We start from the raw sequence: 10,281 nt of genomic DNA, 5'->3' as shown, positions 1-10,281 counted from the left end.
TAACGGAGTTTTAATACAGCTGAAGCTACATGACCGATTTGGTCGTCAACTCTTAGTCGATTATTGTTATTGTATTATAGCATGTAAAAAGTCAGTCCTGCGCCATGATCGCTCGCCGGTCCCAACGGGTTAAGAGAGTAAAGGAATAGAGAGTGCTCCAGCTCTTGTGTACTGCACATACACTTGGGCAATAAAAAAAATACTAATGCGTTATTGGTCTGGTTTGGACGAAACCGGCCACCATCACCGAAATCGATGTGGGGGTGTTATATTAATAATATTATACCGACGAACCGATTACCCTCTTCGATGACCGATCTTAAAGCCTTCCGCGGCTCCTATCTTATCTTTTATTTTATGATCTAGGTTGGTCACAAATGCATTTGGCCTACTTCGTCAAGCTATGATACGGTCTACGGATGCAAACGCTATTTTATTGCCGTCCATTGTTTGCTCAGCGCTCCAATCATAATAAAGGCTGAAAGCTTCAGCGCCGATGCTGCGATGATTTACTTACAGAATAGTGAATAGTAAATACTAATCATGTTTGCTCTATTCATATGGAATAAAATATTCGCTTATCAATTTTCGGCGTAGGTATAGAACTAGGTACTTGCTTACAATATTATTTTTAGGGTTCCGTACTCAAAGGGTAAAAACGAGACCCTATTCATGAGACTTCGATGTCTATCTGCCCGTCTGTCTGTACGTCTGTCTGTCTGTCTCCAGGCTGTATCTCAAAAACAGCTATAGCTATAGTTCTAAAATTTTCATAGATTGTGTATTTTCGGTGCCGCTATAACAACAAATACTAAAATCAAAATAAAATTAATTCAAGGGGGGCTTCCATACGGAAGCCCCCCTTGAATAATAAACGTTATTTTTATGTCATTTTTTGCTCGTAATCAATAATGGCAACAGCTAAACGCTTTAAATTTTCACAACATCCTTAATTATATTTGAAATTTAATTATTAATAATAAAATTTAAATAAAATAATATTTATACCCATACAAAAAACATAATTTTATGAATACTTTCTGATTTCTCTCTGTAACGGTATGGAACCCTTCGTAAGCGAGCCCGACTCGCACTTGGCCAATTTTTTTCCTCACATCACTACTCCCACACCCACCGCCCACGGCCTGCCAGCACGCATATTATCAGAAAGGGTTATTCAGGGAAGTAGCTAACGGAGTTTTAATATTATAGCTGAAGCTATATGACCGATTTGGTCGGCAGCTCTTACGGCCGTTCCCAATATTTGATCTATCTCTGGTTTTGCCCTACTAGAGATAGGAGTAGCTCACATTAGACATTAGAGACATATATTTTATGTCAATTATGAGCTATTCCTATCTCTAGTAGGGCAAAACCAGAGATAGATCAAATATTGGGAACGGCCGTTAGTCGATAAAGCCTTTCTTTGTGGAAGCATTATACGAGTGAAGACTACTATCACTATTTAAATAAGTATATAGAATATGTTGTGTGTTTTAGCATTATATGTTCTTACATATTTTCAAGAACATACCTACTGCATTGCCACAACATTGTCTGCCTAGTCCAGAGGTATAAACTAGATATTCCGCATTCGCCTGAACTCTTAGGCAGGGGCGTCTTTCCCTTAGGTGCAGGGTGTGCGTTGCACACGGGCGCCGCGGTCCTAGGGGCGCCGAGTGCCGATTGCAAGGGAGCCCCACTCGGCGCGCGCCTGAGTTGGCCGGCTGCCGACGGCTGCGATTGACCAACGTAAAAAGAACTCCAGTTTGCATACATTTTGTGTAGCATCTTGAGCTCTTCTTTATTTGTCATATTACAGCAAAGCAAGGCGCGCCACGAGTGGCTCGGCTTTTGCAATATAAATTATATAAACTTTATTTTTCAACGTGAAATGAAATTACTTATATTTTTCGTCAAGATGGGCGCCAAAATGAGAGCTTACTTCAGACTGGATGTATATGCATCCGCGCGGTTTCGTGGCTAAACCACAATCACAAGCAAAATATGTACCTTGCAGCGGTCGCACTGGGCGCCGTGCAGCCTACGCCCTCCGTGCCTCCTTCTCATGGGATCTGCGTATCAATTTGCTTCCTGCTCTCTTTATGCAGCCTCCGTTTGCGACATAACAGTTTCGCAGAGGGTACAAGCTTCTGCCTCCCAATAAGTAGTAAGATCCAATCCAAGGACGGCGCAAAACTCAGCCCGTGGCTCAGCCCAAGCAGAGCGTTTAATGAGCGTACGCTGCGCCGTATCGTCTTTCTCAGGCTGTGGTGGCACCTAGGCGATGGTTTCCTCCTGTCCATATGGTCCAGGTAATGATCGAAGGTAAGGGTGCCCCTTGAATGTGCCATCCGCTATTGCAGTTTCAACTGGATCGCTTTCACAGTTCGGCGGCCGGTAGTTGGAGACGCCGTCTGGTCTCGCCTGGTGCGTATTGTAATGATATGCGCCTGGTGACGCCATCTCTGGTAGTACCCGCTCTCCTCGCTTTTTAAACTCGGCTGTGTGTTGATGCACCCTCCGACAACACGCGAGCCTCCAGATCCCACGAAGGGGACCCTGTCAGCGCCAACGCCGCTTCGCCAGCTAACGGTTCGATAGCAGCGTAGTATCCGCAGCGCTAAAGCATGCTGCGGGCTTCTGAACAACTGTATTCTGGGCGCCTATTTGTTCCGACTAAACAGGGCTGCAGGACCCCTGTATAAATCCGTCTGCAGGTGGGCCCTGGACCACATATTTTGGCAGAAGGCAATTCACGGCCATGGCCATCTTCTTCAGTTTTAGTGCCGATCGACGAAAATGAAGGATCCATTCAGAATCCAGGACCAAACACAAGTACTGCATTTCAGCGCCGATCGGCACACTCTCCTCCACATCTCTGCGGTACGCAGTGATGCTTCTGCGGGGGCGGTGCTTCCGGGGCCCATAGAAAAACATGGCCTACGTCTTTTCGACTGCGACTCGCAGTCCCAGCGCTTCTATAAGCGCCACAAGCGTGTGATTTTTTTGGCCATTAAGCATAATATCAATAACGGCTTAAATTTGGCTTAAATACTGTATGCTGTACTTAATTAAACATTTGATGGGCTCCCAAAAAAACATTATTATTTGCCTATCTTTGCTTTATAATCGTACGGAAACCTTCGTGCGCAAGTCTGATTCGCACTTTTATTTATTTAGAAGGGCACCACTTTTGGTTTTCGTACCACCTGAAAATTTGACTAGGACCGGCACTGGTCCTTAAGCGGCCAGACAAACTGTACATGTACTCTGTACCCATTTCATTTTGACCGCGCGCTTGCTAGGGGGCGCTAGGGTAATATTTGCACACGGGCGCCACATGGGCTAGAGACGGCTCTGCTCTTAGGCAAACCATCTGCGAGTTGCTCGATATTTTTCTTTGCTGTGATTTCGGATAATGTTATTCTTACACGCTAGGATCAAACTATTGAGTGCAAATCAATTGTCTACCAACTAGGACGCTCAAGTATTATCTCAGGTAGGTACTATCAGAGAAAATTCATAGGCAGCTTGACGAACCAACGTTATTTGGTCGCGTTATGTCAGGTCAACGTTAGTCGTGACTCGTGGTCAGTCGACTGGGCTTAACACATCCCAATCCTGATGGTACCATAATATCCCATTAAAAACATTTCTTGTAAAATGTTGCCGAGATGACCACAATATAAGGTTTACCCTGTGAAAAAGATATGAGATCTCATGTAGAGCTAAGCTTCTGAATCTACACGGCCTTACTCTACTGACCCTAACTTAAACAAAGTCTACATACCGGTAAATATGTATGGCTTCGCCGTTTCGCTACCATCGCGGAGGTGATGCGAATATTTAGTTTGATCTGAAGTTAATTTTTTCAGTGGCTATATATTGTATTGTTTAGTGCGACGCCGGGGCGGGTCGCTAGTTTACTGATATAATATTATGTAGTTAGGGTCAGTAGAGTTAGGCTATGTAGATTCAGAAGCTTGGCTCTACATGAGATCTCATATCTTTTTCACAGGGTAAACCTTATGTGGTCATATCGGCAACATTTTACAAGAAATGTTTTTAGTGGGATAAGTTGGTTCTTGTAAGTACTTAATTAAAGGTTTTTAGTTACTGTCTGCAGTCCCGTGTAAACTCTTATTTCCAAATTCATAAAATTGGTGAAAGTCTAATTTATGAATTTTTTTGTTAGTTGTAAGTATATTAAACTGAGATTACTTACATACCAAATTTCAGCTTTCTAGCACTTCGGGAAGTAGCCAAACATTTTGATGATCATCAGTGTGTCAGTGTATGAGTGTGTCAGTGACGAAATCGGTGTATTTTAGATATCAATAAAATCTAAAGTATAATGCTAAGTACTCACACACGGTTTTGCTCGATAGTTTTACTCCAAATCGAGTAATAATTACTGTGTGGACCGCAAAACTGACAGCTCGAAGGCTCGCATCGAGCCGCTCGAAGGATTGATAGAACCGGATCGAGCCGGATTGATGGAATGAAATATATTGATTTAGAATAAAACTATCGAGCAATGCTGAATGTGTGGACGAAAGCCCGAGCCGCGGGTTTTGCTCGACGTTATTGCTCGATCGAGCAAAACCGTATGTGAGTACTTAGCATAAGAGCTATTCAATTGTGATTTTGTATGTTTAATTAGTCTACTATTGACATCATAATATCCTGAGAATAATATAACCGTGCATAATATATCGACAACTATTACAATTTTATACGTGTGATGAGTCATTAATGTTAGCGGACAACGTCATTTGAAAACGTTGAGGGAGAGTGCAAAAAGGGGTGTAAAAGTGTAATATACTGAATATCAATAACGTAGCCGCGTAGCGATTGAATCAGTAAATCTAATAAATCCTGAACTTAAAAAATCGATCCAAATAAAAGCATTTTAAACTCACTGAAAGCAAAATTGAATGTATTAGTACAAGTTTATATTCCTTTGTGTTTATATTGTACTCTTTACGACTGCTCGTACGTGTTATTTTGTTTTAGGCTGGAATTATTTTGCTTGGCTGGCATAAAACCGTTTGCAACAGTGAATGTGAAATACTTAACTGTTTTTACTCTAATGTGAAAATATGGACTTAATTACGTTATCAAGAATTTAAAATAACATATATACTTACTTAATACTTACTTACTTAATTATTAATTTCAATTCATTTTGCATTTTAAATTATGCAGTGTATTTTCAATCCTTATATGCACTGTTTTTGATAATATTTAACATTAGTAGGTAGGTGTTAATCATAAATCATAATAATTAATTAATATTAGTTAAGATAAGTTATGGCGTTGCAGGGACCGAGGTAATGTAGGATGTAGAGTTGTTAAGTTTTACAAATTACTCAGTGTTCTAATTTTAAAACTTAACATCTCTAGGTTTCATGCTTATAACTTCATTTAAACAGCGAAATAAAAGTGCAAAGTTTAAGCAGTCATAACAACAAAGTATAATTATTATTGTCATTACAATAAACATCTGTAAAATAGCGTGGAAAGTTATAAGTTACGCTAAACTGTCGGTCTGCGGCGCACCGCGCACTGCAGGCGTCTTAGTTTCGTGGGTGGTATAATGTCCTTTTGGTATTTTACCAGTTGGTCAACTTATAAAATATGTTAGGAATCCTTTTTAATTCTTAATTTACTTCTTTTTCTTTTTCTTTAATTTAGTAAAAGAATTTGTGGCTTAAGATGTCCTAAAATTCTTGTAGTAATTTCATAGTTTATATTATTCGTAGCTGAAATTGTATAATACTAGTAAGTATTATACAATTTTAGCATCCTTTAATATTGTGTAAGTTCTTAATACTGATGAGAGGTAGATGTGAAATGGTAATGTCCCCTTGTGAATTTTCTTAATTGTAGTCGGTATGTAGCCAATTGCCAAAATGATGTAAAATGGAATGCAAAGTTATGAATCTAATATTTTCTTTACCTGTCAGTATTTAACCTTTTATACATTTTGTACCTATGTAGTTTTAAATTATTATATTCGTTCTAGAATATAATATAAATTCCTAATAATAATAATATAAAATAGGTGTTATCTTCAGAAAATTCTGCAGATTTAATAAGCGTTCACGTTGAAACTTTATCAAGACTTTTTGAGTCTATGTAAATCGAGATTGTCGAAGGTTTTTCTGTGAGGTTCCATTAATAGACATCTCGGAGAATTTTACTTGAAAAATTTTTCATGAAATAAATGAATCCATACCGTATGTAAATCGTACCGGTTCAAGTTTTTTATTGAAAAACTTGAAATGATGGAAACGGACCGCTCGGCTCACTCCCTCGGTGATCTCCGCTCGTCCCGGAAATGTGATACGAACTTTGAGGTCACCAAAAGGTAATTTTGAAGTTTTTACACCGACCTCAAACTTTGGGAGTTGCGTAATGAAGAATTATGGCGGCGCATTATAGGGCCAAGAGTAGAAGTAGTATAGAGAGCGCTATATAGAGACTAGAGAGATGAGATTCTTAAGACCGAACGGCTGCTAATGTACTTATTAATTACTTTGAGAAATATTTTGTAATCCTCATAAAATTACTTAAATGTAATTTGTATGGAAAAATTCATGAGGGGCGCTTGCCCAATTTCATACAAATCCCAAAAAACATTTGCTCTTTCAGCGCTGCTACTTTCACAGTGAACTCTATGTGAGGGATACATACACACCCAAAGGTATTATCACTTATTTTTATATATTCACTTTGCTCGTGATATTATATTTCGTAAGTTTAAACATAAATAAAAATAACAATTATTTCTTGTGGTAAATACAAAGTGGCTAAACACTTTTATGTCAAGAACTCACATAATTTAAGCTAAGTTATAACAGATCATAAGCTTATGAGTTATGACTTATTATAATTTTTGTAACTACCTAGTCTACTCCTGCCTCCTACTGAATAATAAGTAGGTAGAGTTCTATATTTAAAACAGAAAATGACTTTTAAAGAAAAACAAAAACATACACACATATAAATCCCTCTCCAGTAAATGCCCTACTCTACATGTAAATTACAACTCGTAAAGATCCTTAGATATACACCACACAATATAGTGGTCAAAAATTTATTTCCGCCATTTTTGATGACTCCATTTAGCTAAGGCCGTGGACATAATTTTTTATTGTGCCTCATTATTCCTTTAGTTCACGGGAATCAATAACTTTGGTAACCTAGAAAATCATAATAATCAATAGTCAATACTTACTATATTTAGAGGAGGCGGTAAGCAAAGTTCTAAATATTTTTTCTAAGAAATTATTTTTTAAATACAAATAGTTTTCGAAAGAAAATATATTATTTATCCAGAATTATATCCTATGTCTCCTGGAACGTGGCGATGCGTTGTTTTTGACTCCCAGCGAAATTTATGACGAACACATGTCTCGTGTGACTCATGCAGATTACTATTAGATATTAATACACGTAGGTAGCTACGTCAAAATAAACTGCTAACTTCCTTTTGCGTGCTCACAGACATAAAACTTTCCCATGCGTAACCTAACGAAAACATAAATTAGGTAAATTTACTACATTTTTAGAGAGCATCCCCTTCATTACAATATGTTCGGAACGATAGCGAGGGTCACCGGAGTCTCCCCTACACGAATTCCAAGATCGGCTAAATTATAAAAAGTTTTTAGCTCCAAACTTTCCCTCGACGGCGGGCGATCTTCGGTATGCCGCGATGTTTGGACGAGTCTACGCGTGCTCTCCTTGTCTGCCGCGAAGGATCCGGCGTCGAGGGGCAAAAGCGAGGCTCGGGTGCCGTTATATCGTGCTGGCTCCGCTGCACCGTGTCTCGGTCGGGAGTCAGCCGGCAGCCGCTCTGAGTTCAGTCATCGTCGCTGCGATGCCGGCGCCGCACGTGCCGCCGCCCGCTCCACTCCGCCGGAGATCGCGAAACCCTCTCGAATAAATCACGCGGACCCAAACCCTCGTAGATAATAAGATACGAGATACCATCGCCGACAATAAGCTGATTAATCGGTCGAAGTCGTTAAACTCGACCGGAAGCACGCTCCGACCGGGACTAGTTTTAGGAGCGATGTAAACATTGTTTGTGATTACCGGAATTGTTTGTTGACTGAATCACCCGATTGTTGCGCTGCATGTCCAGTCGCAGTGCAGTCGGCTGCGGTCAGTGGCAGTGACAGTGCTCGGGCGGCTGGGAGTTGGGAGTTGGGACAGAATGGCTCCCGGGACCGGCCAAAGGATTTTTGGCCTCCTTTGCGCCGTGCTGGCATCCGTGCTGGCGGACACCTGGACGGCCTTCCAGGAGCAACCGTGTTGCCGGCCGGTCACGTATCACAAGATCCGGCACCATCGAGGTAAGCTAACATTTTTCTAAGATATTGGAGCTAAACTTCAAAACTAAATATAAAATTATCGTTGTAAACAAATGCTTTATGTAGAGGAGTAAAATTGTTTTATAATGATAATTTTAACGCATTTTATTAAAATGGATTTGATGAAGAGACTACAAATCTTAAGATATCATTTTATTTACAAACACACAATTGATTTAAATACAATTTAATTTGTAGAGCCAACGATAACAACTTTGTGATCTGTAGAGACAACAATATAATGTGAAGTAAATTCATGAATCATGACAAAAATATAATAAGCAGTAAAGAAATAATAAATCAAGAAAATTAGAATAATTATAATATACTGAGTTACTTTTACCGTTTCTACAAAGTCTTGAAAACACTTCATATTATTTCATTTATAAGTTATAACCTATTGTCTCGTTTAAAATACGTGAAAGATATCCCAGACTTTGAAATTTAAATTCAACTCTACATATTTTGGGGCCTAATTTTTGTACCTCGATTCTCTCTTTCTTTGCTTTCAGGCTGTTTGAGATTCTAGTTCAGGTGAACTAGAATCTCAAACAGCCTCTGAAACTCTTGAAAGGTTTATAAACACAATATAATATAGAGTAATAATATGGTTACGTTCGACAAACAAAATAATGTTTACTCTGTTTGACATTTTATACCTCGTTAAAGTATCTTAAGATGTCTGAAGCCTTTGTTTTGTGGTTTACGGTTTAACGAGCGACGCACAGTGTTTTAGAAATCCCCAAAATCGGACATGACTAACGGCCGTTCCCAATATTTGATCTATCTCTGGTTTTGCCCTACTAGTGATAGGAATAGCTCAAATTAGACATTAGAGACATATATTTTATGTCAATTGTGAGCTATTCCTATCTCTAGTAGGGCAAAATCAGAGATAGATCAAATATTGGGAACGGCCGTAAGTTAATGCAATGAGTTGATGGCGTCTTATACGTCTTACACTGTGCGACGGCTTAACTGATCTGCTCTTTATATTTGTTTTTAAATTTTGCTAAGACGCGTCAAAAACATATTTTTTATAAATCCCGGAAACTAATAACTTTGAAGGAATGGTGTCGGAGGATTTCTCAATAATATTTAAATTTTGGGCCAATTTTGACATCACACAATATAATTATGTATTGTAGGTATTGTAGAAATATGCGCTTCAGCTGTATTATTGTTTTATTTACATGTGTTGTGTAGTGTTAAAATAAACATATTCTTATTCTTATTTACTAACCTTGTTATACCAACATACGCTGCGTATTACCTGTTAAAGGTTGTTGAATGTTGAGTGACTTTTCCAATACCAGACAAATACATCACATAAATACTAAACAGTAAAAATACAACTACTAAAGGAGCTATAATTAGTGACCAACGAAATTAACTTCGAATGTGACTTAATGTTATGTGCATTAATTAACGATAATTGAATAAACTAGGCTCACCAGCGGTTAATGAATAAGTTTTAATTGTATAAGGCCAAAACCCGGCGCCCTGTCCTCATGTTTTGTTGTTAATCAAAGACCCACGTACGCCCTATTTCTGTAGCATATCAATTATCTTTACAAACCTTAATTAGATTGGCTGCTTTGGCACAATAGGAAACTATTTAATACCATGAAATGAAGCGAAAATGCTTGTAAACGCAAAATGGGCTTGTTGGTAGAGTTTAAGTTATTTCTGCCAATTTTCTCACGTGAAAATATTAGCATAAAAATATCAGCAGCTAAAAATATTAGCATATAAACTTGATCGCCTTTTTTGAAATAAGCAAATAATTTGATATATACTAACTTCTTAAATAATAAAGTATCACCGTGCACACAAACGTATACAATGTTTTGTCCTTGTTTGATAAGTTATAAGAGTCGCTTGACAAACAAGG

General features: G+C 38.6%; 1 protein-coding gene across 2 annotated transcripts in view; it reads left to right on the top strand.

Annotated features, from left to right (window-relative positions):
• The first annotated feature begins 7,866 nt into the window (after window positions 1-7,866).
• LOC121728689 (semaphorin-2A-like) overlaps window positions 7,867-10,281 on the top strand; it is a 107,581-nt gene continuing 105,166 nt past the window's right edge. For both annotated transcript variants that reach the window (XM_042116919.1, XM_042116918.1), the window contains exon 1: window positions 7,867-8,369. In XM_042116919.1, the coding sequence (XP_041972853.1) occupies window positions 8,231-8,369 (139 nt within the window). In that variant the 5' untranslated portion in view covers window positions 7,867-8,230. The remainder of the gene's footprint in view (window positions 8,370-10,281) is intronic.

This window comes from Aricia agestis, chromosome 7 (assembly GCF_905147365.1).
Source record: "Aricia agestis chromosome 7, ilAriAges1.1, whole genome shotgun sequence".
Classification (NCBI taxonomy): domain Eukaryota; kingdom Metazoa; phylum Arthropoda; class Insecta; order Lepidoptera; family Lycaenidae; genus Aricia; species Aricia agestis.
This window is presented reverse-complemented; position numbering and strand designations above follow the sequence as displayed.